At 42.9% G+C, this 15,772-nt stretch overlaps 1 protein-coding gene across 7 annotated transcripts in view; it reads right to left on the bottom strand.

Annotated features, from left to right (window-relative positions):
- CUX1 (cut like homeobox 1) overlaps positions 1 to 15,772 on the bottom strand; it is a 264,153-nt gene that overhangs the window by 213,929 nt on the left and 34,452 nt on the right. For all 7 annotated transcript variants that reach the window (XM_065853071.2, XM_071816982.1, XM_071816983.1 and 4 more), the window contains exon 2: positions 621 to 731. In XM_065853071.2, the coding sequence (XP_065709143.1) occupies positions 621 to 731 (111 nt within the window). The remainder of the gene's footprint in view (positions 1 to 620; positions 732 to 15,772) is intronic.

Raw genomic sequence — 15,772 nt, 5'->3', positions numbered from 1 at the left:
AAAAAAACATTATGGTTCATAAAATTAATTTATATGTATTTTCTATACAATTATGGATAGACACACACACTGCACATGCAAGATGAGCAGGGAAGAGCTTTTTGGCTACCACAAACACCTTTTCCACAGCACCCGCTGCGTGCGGTGCATTCGAGGAGCTCAGCACCGACCTCGCTGCCTTTCCAGTGACATCAACAGCAAAACTTCATCTGATTTTTGATGGGAAAATGAATATCTTTGAAGTTATGCCCTTGATGTAGATTTATTGAGGCAGCAAAATGTCACTTTCTACATCCAGTGCTAAGAGAGTTTGGATTAGCGAAAAAGAATTGTTTAAAAACTCTGCAGGTTTTACATTAATACAAAATTCAGAGCGAGCCTGTTTGAGGGCTGATGTTCACCCTTCCTCCCAAAACATCGATTCATATTTCACCATTTACAGAGCGCTGCCTGATGAGAAAGCCATCAAAGAGAAGCGCTCTTAGTTAAGATGGTGGACATCACAATACATACAAGAAAATCATGGAAACAAACCGTTACAGGAATAAAAAACCCACTTACACAGGCCTAATACCATTTACTACTGCAAAACCTCAGATGGGAAGGGCTTTTCTCCTTACCTCGGGAGTGTTCTTCTTGAACTCGCGACTTTGCTCAATGAGTTTTTTCCGGGACTGCTCACTTTCATCTTGCCGGTTCGCCAATATTGTTGCTGTGGCATCGAGCTCTCTCTGTGAGAACAACAAAACAACAAAAGGAACTATAATTAGAGCTCCGTTTCCCACAGGAATTAAAACAAAAGCTCCTATGTACATCGTGTCATTTGGAATATTGAGGGGACTGAACTACAGAGCAGTACAGAGCAAAGCACCGAGCTGTCAGGAATGGGACCTCCCGAATAACAGCCAATGAATTATTGCACCCTTTTTGATTTCACCTCACCAAAAAATAAATAAATAAGTTCATTTTTCTCAAAAGTATCCATGGCTTTACCACAACCCCGGACAGGACAGTAGCAGTGGGCACGCAATACACACCTCCTACTAATTTCCCCAATCCAGTGAAGATTATAGATCTTGGAGACATTAAAAGCCAGTTTTATTTTCACCTGCCTGCTTTTTAAAGATACTGGATTTTCCTTGTTTGAATCACTCTATGAAAAAAAACATCACAACCAACCCTGATTAACTCAGATATTGGTTAACCTTATACTTCAGCCTAGACTGGTTATGCTTCACTCTTAATTTTAAATGACACACTGGATAAAATTCTACACTGCCACTGCAATGCTCTTTTTTCATTTAATTATTTCCTTACGTAAATAGAAAACTATCTTTTCATGCAACTGGAATCCATTTCTTCCCCAAACGCACATCTTTCATCATCTGGCCAGGAAGGTCAATGGTACCTGGGGTGGGTTAGAAGGGGGTAGTCAGTAGGTCAGAGAGGTTCTCCTGCCCCTCTGCTCTGCCCTGGGGAGACCACACCTGGAATATTGTGTCCAGTTGTGGCCCCTCAGTTCCAGAAGGACAGGGAACTGCTGCAGAGAGTCCAGCGCAGCCACCAAGATGCTGAAGGGAGTGGAGCATCTCCCGTGTGAGGAAAGGCTGAGGGAGCTGGGGCTCTGGAGCTGGAGAAGAGGAGACTGAGGGGTGACCTCATTCATGGGGATCAATATGGAAAGGGTGAGTGTCAGGAGGATGGAGCCAGGCTCTTCTCGGTGACAACCAATGATAGGACAAGGGGTAATGGGTTCAAACTGGAACACAGGAGGTTCCACTTAAATATGAGAAGAAACTTCTTCATGGTGAGGGTGGCAGAGCCTGGCCCAGGCTGCCCAGGGAGGTTGTGGAGTCTCCTTCTCTGCAGACATTCAAACCCGCCTGGACACCTTCCTGTGGAACCTCAGCTGGGTGTTCCTGCTCCATGGGGGGATTGCACTGGATGAGCTTTCCAGGTCCCCTCCAATCCCTCACATTCTGGGATTCTGTGATGAATGCCAGATTATGTTCCAACAGCATCTCAGCCTGGTCCAAGTGCATTATCCCCATCCCAGTTTCTTTACTCAGTGGTGTGCTTCCCAATGTCACCATAATAGATGGAACGGGTCACTTATTGGCGCATAAACCAACAACTCAATCTCCCATGTCAGTTTATTCCTTTGCTGCAGTATTTCCATGTAACACGGAGAGGAAAAAAAATGTAAAAGGCTAAAGTCTCCATTCAGCTGCGCACATCGTTCCCCAGGTCACTTGGAATTATAATCAAGGATTCATAAGAGGAATTTAGCACTGTTTTCCCTTGTTATCATTTCAAAAGGAGAAAAACCTGGCTATGAGAAAGAAGTTAATGAAAACCAAGAACAATGTGCTAGAGCAAGAGATGAAGCCGGTTTCATCACGACACCCCGAATGCACCTCGACCCGCACAAAAACCCAACGTCCTCCAACAGAAAAGCTGCTGCACCGCTGGCATTGCTCACATCTCAACAGCCTGGAACAAACCAGACCAGAAAACACAAGCCTGGGACCTCCTGCCAGGTCTAATTACACATCCCCAGTGGTCGCTCAAGTCCCTGACCAGGTCATCACCACACAGAACCCACCGTACAAGTCAAGCAGATTTGGTTGCTACTAGATGGTTTGCATCAACAGTTCACTACGCGCTGGATCACGTACTTCCAGTGGAAATGGGCACCCAGAGCCGGGAAACAAAGCGGGAAGACAAAACATTTGCCTCTTCCTATTTTTGCAAAGGTCTAAGAAATAACAACCAATGGCAGGTTCCTATGGGACGGCTGCTAAACCTCATTCTGCAAGTTTAAAACAAAGAACGTACAGAATGAGCAGGTAGATACTAGTGTCCAGATCATCTGTGAAAAGGTCTAATTCAAAACTCTTAGTTACATTCATGTATGGGCAAAATCTGTAACTTCGAATGACTGCATGGATGTACGTGTGTTTTATATGACTTCATGGTTTGATCTGTGGAGGAAAAAAAGCCTTCTGCAGTTTCCAACTCCAAAGCATCACTACTTTTCCCCAGCTTTAGCTTTATTACCACATAATAAATGTATGGACCGTAGTTATCTTAATCCTTGGAAATATGCTAAATACGACAAATGGATTTGAAGCCAGGCAGCATGCTGGAGCCACTGACCTAAATATTGTCACTGTAATGTTGAAAAAAACCCTCTATTTCTGACTTTGAGGAAAAAAACAGGGCAATATGTCCACCAGATCTTGGTTTGGAATTCTGTAACATATGTGAAATCTATTGCAGAAAAGTGGGAAATACTTAACAGTTGGATAAACCACATTTGAAATTCATCCCAGCTAAGTTTATGCAAGAAAAAAGAGCAACAGAAACCAATGTGGTTAAGCAGTACTATAATGAGCAATATAACGGCTAAGCAGAAGGCTTTTGAAAAATATAAACAATCTGGTACGGCCAGCAACTTGGAAAACTATATTTAAAAAGGAAGCACACATTTAAAGCAAAGCAAACACAAATCATGAAGAGGGAATTTCAGTAGACCAAAGAATCAAATGCTTTGTTTTACAACGCAGAGTGCTAGAGAGCGACTTTATAAATGGAAAAGTAGGCTTTTGAAGACCTGTACTTCCAAGTTTAGAGACAAGAAATGGGAACTGATTAAAAAATGAATCATGTTTTGTATGTTGTGCCGCTATGAAGAGTCAGGTAGCAAAGGAACAACCTTCTCGCCCTCACTGTTCGACTGATCCCAGCGCCGCGATGCGTTACTGCAGGGACCTTCCTATCGCTTCCAGAACTCCTGCTGGGACAGGCCCGGGAATTCCTCACCGCAAAACATTCCCTTATGTGACATCTCGGGTACGGACACCGCCGAGGAGAAATGCTGCCTGCAACACGCCGAGCTGTGCGGGGCTCAGGGCTGAACTCCTGCCCAGCATTTAGGAACAGCAGATGCAGTAGGATACAAGTCCAGCTGAGGCACAAGAGATATCTAGCCCTGTATACAAGATCTGATATAAATCAAGATACTAAATCTTCAAGCTATGTCACAGTAAGCCCCAAATCAAAACTATTTGAAAAAACACTGATTTTTTTTCATCCTGACTTGATCTCAACCGTGTACAATACAAGTTTCATTTATTTAAATCTAATATTAGATACAGCATTACGACCCACAAGCATTAATGGAAGACTTTTCATACTCTTGTGATTCAGTCTCATGAGATACCTCCATTTTTGTGAAAATTCAATGTAGTCAATGCATTACTTCTGCAAGCAAGCAGTATTAAGGAGTAAGTAGTATTAACTTTAGGATTTCAAACCTGAGTATTGTATAACAAGGGTATAGATGCTTCCCAAGCTTTGTAACCACCCTCTAAGTAGATTTTGGCTAAAAGGAGATGTAACACTGTACAAAGAGAAGCGCACTGGAGAGTCCTTTAGTGGGTGAAAAAAAGACCATGTCTCAGTATCATTCTCCACACCTTTGAAATCAAAAAGTTTCCAATGAAAAGCAAAGAGAAACCAAAGCTCAAAGGTGCTGCAGTGGTGACCTGACTACAAAAAGGATTCAAAGCCTGGAAGCTTTAGTTCCACTGATTTAATACTGGCTAATGAATTTTCTGGCCAAAACCAGCCACCATTCAATTACCCCTGAAAAAGTCAGTCATACTTGGAGCACATTTTGAGAGAGAACAAGCAAGACCATTATCTCTTTCCCCTTGTCCCAAAGTCCCATCAATTTAGGGCAGACACAGTTCATCCTGCTTAAGCCACAGATAACTAAAGAACTCTCTCCAGGGCTTCTGCTTTGACCCATTTTAACAAATTTACTGGGGGTGGGAGGGAGGCAACGGAAGAGACGAGATGTGAAAGTCTTACGCTCTTAAGCACGGGAGACATTAAAAGCAACCCTCAGAAAACACACATGAAAAGGTTTCTTTCATGTAGTATAAAGAAACAAACCAAAACTAGAACTAGGAGGGTCAATCTACTACCAACTGCAACAACAATCAACTTGAAGTGAATTTGCCTCCCTTTAATGCAAGTATTTCCAGGCTATCTCAGGCTCCCCAGGAACTGTCCCTGCTCGTCCTGCCCTGTTCAGACCCCTCTGTGACCACCAGGTCTTGTACCAGCACAAAAAACACAGCTGGAAGGAGGGGGGCTGCTGGAATCCCCCCATTCCACACCAACCTGCAACCTGTTCACCCCAAGGAAGCTTCAGATCCAGCCCTTCTGCGAGTGGCGCCTTTCAAAGTTGAGTCCCATGGGCTGTCCAAGGACTACTCACTTGGGAAAACGACTCTAGGAAGAATTTGAGCTTTTTTGGATACTTATGAAGTTTCTGTTCACAAATCCAAAAGGCAGAAGAAAATGAGACTATATAAGCAGGTGATTATTTAGCAAGCGATAGGACAAGAAGAAATGGCCTCAAGTTGCGCCAGGGGAGGTTCAGATTGGATACTAGGAAAAAATTCTTCCTGGAAAGGGCTATGGGGCATTGGAACAGGCTGCCCAGGGCAGTGGGGGAGTCACCATCCCTGGAGGGGTTTCAAAGGCATTTAGATGAGGTTCTTACAGACATGGTTTAGTGCTGGAGTTCAGTTATGGTTGGACTCGATGATCCTCATGGTCTCTTCCAACCAAAATGATTCTATGATTCTATTCTAAGCAGAGATAACCCCATGGTGCCAAGGTTGCTTCCTGTCAACGAAACTGCATTAAAAAGAAGAATTTGGGTTCCCAAGAACGCAAGATGCTTCAGCATCCCAGGCCCCCCCAAAGCTGCTCTAACATAACCTACCGTAACCAATATTCATTCTCTACTTAGAACCACTATTCTTATGTTTCACATGGATAAAGTTATAAAAAGCTGCAATAATCATCCACAAGTAATGCAATGTAACTGGATCCCAAAACTTGGTTATTCTCCCATTTTAAAATGCTTAATCCCTGTTGCGTTGACCACAAAGCTCTTACACTGGAGCAAAAGCATATATCACAAGTTTAAGATGGACTCTTTCTCTGGACCCAATGCTGTGCCTTCAAAAGCCTTCGGTGCGGCTGCGGACGTTAACAGCACATTTGCACCATAAACCTGGTTTTACATGTTACAAGGAGACACACAAATCACAACTGCACTTAGGAGTTTTCTACCAGTAAACGTGGTAGTAACCATTTCCCCCGAAATCCTGTTCCTGTGTATTTAAGGTATTTCCCTTTATCACCGTTTCAATCAGTTACCCAGTCTACACGATAATTTGCTACTGAAAGGAGTTTTCAGTATTCTCATTTTTGTTTTCATCCTCTCTCAGGATCGCATTTGTCAGCCCTATCGAAGCTCTCAACGGAGCTTTTTGCAATTTTTAATTTCCTATTAGAGGAAAACTCCTCAGTGCGGCGATGACACCAACGCAGAAGTGTTGGCACAACTCTGCATCCGCACAGCATGCTTGTCTTGGGGAAACTTTATCTAATATATCTGTTAGGGAAATGTAATCTGTTCTTCAGTCTTAAAAACCCCATAGTTCTCACTTGTTCTGAGGCTACTTACTGATTACATAAGTATTTCAACCATTATAAACTGCTTTGCGAGCTTGATCTAGATTATGCCCAGGGAAGCAGCCCCAAAGCTGACACTGGGAGTTTTTGTTAATGTCTATTTTGACACCAATTCCAAACTGAAGGTGCTCAGGAAAAGTAAACATATTGTACCAATGCAACAATGGAAGTAGTTTCTTTTGTGTAAAACGAGTTCAGGTCTGCCTCGCTGTAAAGCCCTTCCTAACACAAGCAAAAGGAAAGACCAGAGAGTTCAAATGTGAGCGCAACGCCAAGAACCACCATTCCCTGCCTTGCAAATCAGCACTGAATGATGAACACATAACAAAGACCAGAATATCTGCTCTCTACAGCCCTGGAGAGAGGAAAGAACCAAAACCACCACCATCAAAAATCAAACTGCCCAAGCATTACACAAAACACAGTTCTTAAGAAGCATTTTGCCATGTGGCAAACTGATGCAGCTACCTTTCACACATAGAATTAGCTAGGAAATTATTCAATAACCACATTTTTATTTCCACACCTCAAGTAATTTCACTCCAAGTAGGTTTTTAAACAAACCTTAACTGGAACAAATTTTGTGCTCCATGCAATGTTTTCGGACAGCGAGTATGACCATGAGCCAGCACTGGGCCCTTGTGGCCAGGAAGCCAATGGTACCTGGGGTGGATTAGAAGGGGGTGGTCAGTAGGTCAGAGAGGTTCTCCTGCCCCTCCACTCTGCCCTGGGGAGACCACACCTGGAATATTGTGTCCAGTTATGGCCCCTCAGTTCCAGAAGGACAGGGAACTGCTGGAGAGAGTCCAGCACAGGGCAACAAAGATGCTGAAGGGAGTGGAGCATCTCCCGTGTGAGGAAAGGCTGAGGGAGCTGGGGCTCTGGAGCTGGAGAAGAGGAGACTGAGGGGTGACCTCATTAATGTTTACAGATATCTAAAGGGTGAGTGTCAGGAGGATGGAGTCAGGCGCTTCTCGGTGACAACCAGTGACAGGACAAGGGGTAATGGGTTCAAATTGGAACACAGGAGGTTCCACTTAAATTTGAGAAGAAACTTTTTCCCAGTGAGGGTGCCAGAGCCTGGCCCAGGCTGCCCAGGGAGGTTGTGGAGTCTCCTTCTCTGCAGACATTCAAACCCGCCTGGACACCTTCCTGTGGAACCTCAGCTGGGTGTTCCTGCTCCATGGGGGGATTGCACTGGATGAGCTTTCCAGGTCCCTTCCAATCCCTGACTTGCTGTGATTCTGCGTTGAAGTGTGTAGTGACCACCACATAAAGCAAAGAGAGATCAAAACCTGAGGTGCTGATGTGGCTATCAATAAGATAACTAACAGACTCTTTAAAAAAACAAAAGTTAAAAAAAAACAGGTCGCTTTGTTGACCAGAACACCAGAAACCACCACAAAGGTGGGGAAAGTGTGAACACATCAGTTAATTACTTTGAAAGAAACAAAAAAAAACTCAGCTAAATGGTTGTGACTTGCGTAGCTGCTACAGGGTGGTGGGGATCAAACTACGTAGTCTTCTGCCAAATAAAATAAATTACGGGAAACCAAAGGAAACCCACTGTTGCTTGCAAAGACTCTGCCCGGGCAAGACACAAGGCGGCTTGACCGTCTGCCTGGCTGGCTGATCACAAGCTGACCAAGACAAACCAGCAGCCGCGCCCGCCATAGGCCTCACCGCACCACAGCGGCCAAATTACCCGCTTTAAGTGGCAACAGAGGAGGCAATAACCACATTCTCAAGCCCACAGCAGGCTGGGTCCCACACACACCAGCGCCGGGCTGGAATGGGGAGGAAAAACCAGTCTGAACACATTTCTGATACCAGCGATTCATCGGGTTTGAGCCTGTAGGTGCGCAGCATCCATGTCCCGTAAGACATGTTTTTGATAGATAATTTTTAAAAGAGTTCTGGCCCTTCAAAAAAATAATAATAAAGCAATTAACTGATGAGTAATTACAAACTACTTAATGCGCTATTCCTGTTGTTTGTTCAAATCCACCAGTGCGGCAGCCACTGTGTTGGGTGGAAAGGGATTACGCTGCCATTTTGTAATAAAACGCCGTCACAGACGTCAGCTCATGTCTTGGGCTTCCAAGTAAGATCAGATTCATGAGTTATATTAAATAACTCCTTTGACCACAGATCAAAGCAAAATGTAGTCTGAAAAGAGCGGTTTAAATAACAAAAAGTTGAACCCTTTAACTAAGCTCTGTTAGATCATTTAAAGTATTTAGTTACTCCCATTTTCGGCCTAAGCTTTGCTGGCAAATGAAGCATGACCATGCTTTAAGCAAGACACACACTGTAACACAGACCAGGATTTATAACTTGCTATACACATTGCCACCAATAAATCAATAATACATGTACACACACAGTCTTGTTTCGCTCTGAGTTCTGGGAACTTACTGTTTAAAAATAAAAATAAATAAAGCTTTTTTGCTTTGTTTTTATTCTAAACGAAAACAAACACATCGCTCACATTTTATTTAACTTCGCCCAAATCCTGACTGCACTGTGTCATTTAGAACAACAACAAATCACAATTATTTTTCCTTTGACGACACGCTATTCATTTTACTTTAAGGGGTTTTTAACATGGTTTTAACCAATATAGAGACATCGACCACCCGCCCTGAAGCCCATGACAACAACCACTCAATGATCTTTCAGTCTCCAAATGCGATCACCGATCTGGAAGCTACTTAAGCTGTTTCCAAACATTTGGACATAAAATATTTACCAACAAAAGCTTAAATATACACTGAAAAAGCCACCTAAAAATACTTTTATAACCACATTCCAACAAAGTAATTCCTTGAGGGATGGGAAAAAATTAAATTGGACTTGAACTAACACACCAATTCATCTTTCGCTCCTTTCTTGTGTTTTTGGACATCGCAGAAGCGTTAAGAAGCACTACAGGTCAGTGAGGGTGCCAGAGCCTGGCCCAGGCTGCCCAGGGGGGTTGTGGAGTCTCCTTCTCTGCAGACATTCAAACCCGCCTGGACACCTTCCTGTGGAACCTCAGCTGGGTGTTCCTGCTCCATGGGGGGATTGCACTGGATGAGCTTTCCAGGTCCCTTCCAACCCCTGACATTCTGGGATTCTGTAAACTGAAAACAACAGATTTGGCTGCAGTGGCACTGTCAACCTCGCTATGATACACTGTCACTAAAAAGTCCTTAATTTTGGCTATCAAAGCCAATTTCAATTTCTTGCACTTTAGAGCAGTAAAAACAATTCTGTGAAGACTCTGTGTTTACAATCCCTCAGCAGAGAATGCAGCTGTCTCAATCAGTGCTGATTGTCTGTTAATTAGTTCAGTTTTACAAGCTGATGGAACAGATTACTTCATTGCCTTCCCACACACAGAAACTCTACAAATATAGTTATCTGCAACACAGTAATTTTTGCTTCCCGGCAATTTGGGGAGGTAGATGATGTACCAGGGACACAAGTGATGTCTCTACCAAGAAATCATTTACGTTTGTATCTTTTGAAAACGCTCTGTCACACAGTGATTGTCAGTCCATATATCTCTTTCCCATTTGAAAACTGAAACAGAGCAACATTTTCTGAAACAGTGGCACTACCTCCCCTCTTTTTTGCTGGGGCTGAAACCAAGTCCAGACTCATCCACAGTCCTTTAGGAACAGAAGTCAGGTCCTTATGAATAGTTTCCTATCTATATTAAGTATTTAATCAGAACACATTTTGGAACCAAAACCAGCGCCCAAATTCGTGTCCTAGAGCAGCAAGCTAAGGGTTTTAGTGAACGGTTTGACGTTTTTATCACCGTTCGCCATCCCCACGCGCTTTTCAGACAAACCACAAATAAACAGCGGGATTACCTCGGAGCTGCTCTCAGATTCACTGCCTCCCGTATCTCCGCTCTTGATCTAGACACTCTTGAAGAAAAGCCAAATTTTACCTTTCATATACGCAGACGAGAGCGTTGGACACCCTCGTCCCAACGCCACAATGCGCTTATGTTGAGAAAACCAAGGAAATACTATAAAGCCTTAGGCCTGACAATATGAGAGTTTGATCCAAAAATGCCTCTTTTGAGACGAAATAACACGCTATACATTATATCAAATAAAAGCTTTGCTTTGAGACTGGTTTTCTTTCTCAGTCTAGATCCTACGTGACTGGAAGGGCTGGAAAACAGAATTCTAGTTAAAGAACATCTGTGTATTTAAAAGATGTATCTATCTAGGTAACTAATAAGTTTAATGCAGAAGAAGCAAGTTGACAAATATGAAGCACCATAAAACGCATGAAATTATCAGTCCGCCAGAGCTGAGTTTTAGCGGTGTAGCTGGCTCATAAGTACAAAAGATAATCTAAATAAAACAACTACTCTTCTACACAAAAATATCTATAGAGATCTGCTTCAACAAGAGCCTACAACCTCTTAATGCTTTTCAAAGGTCAGTATTTCATTATACACAAAAATGAGAATTTTTGCATTATGAAGCGAGTCATCCAAAGCATTTCACTGAAAACATCTTGCAGAAACATCTCTGGATCCACAGGAATGGCACTGGGGGAGAAGGTTTGAAATGCAGCATTCGTCTCCCATTAGAGACATCAACCTGAACAGCAAGGGACCTAAAAACAACCTCCATTCCGCTGAAACTTGATTATTTTTTCAGCTATTATTTTTCACTTAACTTTAGCTAAGTCGTATTTCTACAGTCCTATAAGCAAAGGTCAAACTGTGCTTAAACCCACCACACGTTTATTCTGCTCTCCCACCTCTCCACTTCTTTCATGTCGCCCAGGAAAATGATATTTAGAATTTTATTCTGGCTTTTCACATCCTTCAAATGGGCTGGAATAAAAATGGAGAGGAGGGGTGTTGTTTGATTTGGCTTCTTTCTTTCTTAAGCTTTATCTGATATTTCTTAGGGATGTTTTATCGTCTGTCCCATTCTGCAAGCTGCCTTACCCAGCCTTGAGGACAACCGGTTGCCTTTCAGATTTGAAGCCGCCTTCGCTAAACACACTGCAAACATTACATTTAGTAACGTGGACTACAACACTGGGGATGTGTCCCCGGGTTTCACGTGCCAGGGCACACAGTTCCAGCCCTGGGAAGTTTCACCCACGTTCCTCCTTGAACCGCTGCCATTCCTCATGTTGCGACATCCCGGCCGCATCTTTTCCCACACGGACAAGCGGAGCCGTGAATCTGCACCCACGGAACAGCAGATTCCCATTAGAGGAGAATATCTGGAAAGGGATTGCTAGATGCTGTTTTATTTACCACTGCAGATTAAACGGTATCGGTAAGCCCACGGAATTTTCCTCCCCGCAATGCCTTTGGTTATATTAGTTAGTTCACTATGAATCTTTAATTTTTGTGCTTTATGTGTCGTAATGTACAGGATTCTGCAGTTGCAGATGGAAAGAAAAAACTCTCAAAAGGCCTTGTCACCCTTTCCTCAATCTCTGTCAGTACTCGGCAAGACCCACTCGAGAGGTAACCTGCACATGTTTGCTGTGGGACGAGCACTAGAATGATGAGAAACATTTGGGAAAAGTCATGCATGATACATCATCTACTTTTTCAGGGCACCACCGTTAAAGTTACAAGGCAAAACCACCACCTACACACACTATCTTATTTTTGTGTAAAAACCTCGCTTGATTTGTTTCTGTACACTTCACGCTTCGTATTTTATATATTTCTAGACAGATTATGCTCTAGAAAATCATCAGGGAAAGAAAGGAAGAGGGACTTACACTATGAGCTTAGGATTTACTCTTTGAAAGCAGCACAGCTTCTTCTGTGTTTCTGTCCAAATAATAACAGGGATGCCAAAAATAGCCATTAATTAAACTAGCAATAAACCCAGAAGGCAGACCCGGCCTTGCCCATCTCCCCGGCGGGCTGCAGCGGCCCCGCGCCGCCTCGGTCCCTTCGCTACCATGTGTAGAAGCTATTTCAAGAAATGATGCAAATTCCTTTTCTTATTTTGATATTCCTAACCTTGTGCTTTAATCCGGCCCTTTGTGGGTAAGGAATAAGTCTACTTTTGCATTTTAATACTGACTACACACACCAGGCCAAGTTCAGCTTCAAAAACCTTTTACACAATGTGCCCTAAATATCCAGCCAAAAAAGAATGACAAAATTACACATTACTTCTGTCATTATTCGCTCTCTTTTACCATATGTCTAAGGTAAGCAGAATGCTATCTACATAATGGATTCAGCCCTGAGTAAGTCTGGCCTGCCGAGGCTGGTGAACCTGAGCTAACACTCCATCACTTATTTACTGCATCTCTAAAGCATTTCAGATTCTAAGCTGAATATATATTTCACACAGTACCAAAACTTTTAAATATCCACAGGAAGATTTCATTTTTATAGGCAATAAACATTAAATCTAAAGGACTGGAACATAAAAAGTGTTTTAATACCGTATAAATCACCTTTCCCTAGACAGAATAAATCTCTGAAGGTTTTAAGGACTGCAATATAAATTTTTATGGCAAATTATCTACATAGAAATTACTTGCATGAGATGCACTTTCACTTCTCTTTCTCATTTGCATAGCACTGACAATCTTTTCAATCACAACGTTCAAACCAATTTGGAAAGTCCAGGCCACAATGCATGGAAGCACTGGGCTGAATGCGGGTGGTTCCTCCTCCTCCTCCTCACGGTTCTCCCGACTGCTGCTCCCCGTCAAACACAGAACCTCGCTTTGTAGGGATACAAACACTAACACACAAAAATTAAGGCTCAGATGGATAGCTGCATCTCTTTAAAAAGAATTTGTTGGCTTTTCTAACACAGAAGCGCTGCTACTGGCCCTGACAACTAAGAGGAGATCACTTCATGCTGTGAGTCCTCCAAAGCAAAGATTAACAACGGGCTTAGTTGGAAGGGTTTGAATTGAGGAGCGACAGCCAAAGCTGTTCTTTGGGATGCTCTCACGTCCACAAAGCCAGGATCTTTCCTTTGGATCCCTCCATCGTAACAAGATGACACCCTCAGGTTTCTAAAAGGCTCCGACTTCCAACTAAACAGTTAACAACCGTAGAAGGTGAGAGGCCGATTATTATCCACGGGGAAGCAAGAAGCGATCGCTCCTGAAAGCTTCTGTCTCAGCCTGTCGGCATAAATACTTCCTCGTAACTACAGCAGAAACACGCACGAGATGCGTAATTCCCGAGGCTCCGAAGCGCACGTGTCCTCAAAGGACGGGCACCGGCGAGGTGTGGTGTACCACTGTTACCAAAAATACTTTGGTTTATTCACCATTTCATTACAAAGGAGGTGTGCTGACAGGGATTCCCATAGAAAAGGGCAGAATTAGTTCTTGGAAAAGCTCCTGCTGCCTCGGAGTCAGGTCTGAAATGCGCTCAGCACTTCACCGAATCCTCCCCTTGGGGGACATCAGAGTAAATACAAAGTTAAAGCACCCGAAGAACTGCAAAGTCCCAAGGAGAAAAGAAAAAAAAAAAGTAGGAAGTTTGCAAAAAGAGCAAAGAATAGCACATTATTTCCAATGTATATTTCCCTTCGTAAATATTTTCAGGACTTCTGTGCTACCAATCAAGTTAAGATAACACAGCAGAGGAAGAAACACAAGCCGGTTCCCAGGCGGTTTCCTACGCTTCAAAGGTATTTACTTAATAAGCACCATGTATGGATAAAATGAGATCATCAACCTAGTCATAAGATGGTTCTCCAAATTTTTAATGAAATCATGCACTGTATGATTTAAAGTGATCATTTGTGCACGCTGGCTACAGGAAGCACACGCTCCCCTGCCAGAACGCCCCGAGACGTTAGAGGTTGAAGATTATTACTGCTGGAGAAGGGGACGGAAAACTCCATTGAAATACATGAATCGCAGTGACTTGCAAAAGAATTACAGGGTCATTTCTAAGAGTTTTGGCCAATGCGATGAGGCATTTGCTTCCTATCTGATGAAGGACTGAAGTGACATAAAGCTTTCTTCTATAGGATTTCACAAGCTTTTATTAGTTTCCTGAATTATCTTTGAATCTAGAGGATGGGATATTATTTTCTTTTGAAACGCCAGGTTGCTGCTAGTCTTCCCACTTGTACGATCCACAAAACCTATTAACGTTTTCAGTAATTAACGCTAATACTTGAGAAAAAAAAGCCATTGTGTTAAGAAATCCTTTAACAAGATCAAGAAAGAAAACAAGTGCTTCTCAGACTGTATATAATTTATTTTGCTACGTTTGGTTTTGGTTTTTTTCCAGAGAAAACCAAGTATGGACTACGTATCACTGTGTTCCAGCACCTTCATCCTTCTCTTTTCCCTCTTTCCCCACGAGCAATACTGTGCAAATTTTACAAAACCATTTATTTCCTTCACCACAGAAAACTAAGCCTTTTCACAGACCATCTCCTCTTCACACTTTCCTTTTGGGGAGAAGGAAGAAAAGGGGGAAAAAGGCTTTTTTTACTCTTCTTTGCCTGCAGTCTTCAGCAGCTTGGTAGACGGAAGCTGTCTTGGATTTTTCCTTTCAATACTTTGAATCCAGGTTTATTTTTAATAAGTCGGGCCCCTGCAAAATATGAATTTCAAATGCTCCAGGATCACATATATTGCTGCCTGGGCAGCTTTGCTGGCTCTCCATACGGTCTGAGAGCACGCGGATGAGTTCAATGCACAGGAGCAATAACCAGGACCTCCCTTTAAATGAACTTAATACTGGAACCAAGACGTACCGAACTGGAAAGTCTGAGTCAAGTTGTGGCTGTTTTCCCAAACAGATCATGAAAGAACATTCAGCCCTAAACCCAGAGCAGCCCAACTATGCATTTTATAGGATACTTATCTGTGAATCAGCAGATCACAGACTTGAAGGCCAGACATTCTTCCCACTCCAGCCTTTAGTCATTTGATCAGGAGAGCCAAGAAAGAACTCTCTGAAGAAGCTTTCAGTGGTACTTTTCAGAAAAAAGCAAGCTTGTTTTTTTTAAAAATCAAGGGGGAAACAGCAACCCTGAAGGTACCAAACAGAGATTCCAAGAGGCAGAAGCAGGAACCTGAAATGCCAATTCAAGCCACACTTACTGCTTTGGGGAGAGGCGGAGAGCACCTTCAGAATAACTACCTTCTAAGTGGCTTGAGCTTGCAGTCACCCCCCCCCAGCCTAATGCACCCAGCCAAAGGTCAGTAAATTCCCTGGAAAATGAAT

Source organism: Patagioenas fasciata, chromosome 19 (assembly GCF_037038585.1).
Source record: "Patagioenas fasciata isolate bPatFas1 chromosome 19, bPatFas1.hap1, whole genome shotgun sequence".
NCBI classification, from domain to species: Eukaryota; Metazoa; Chordata; class Aves; order Columbiformes; family Columbidae; genus Patagioenas; species Patagioenas fasciata.
This window is presented reverse-complemented; position numbering and strand designations above follow the sequence as displayed.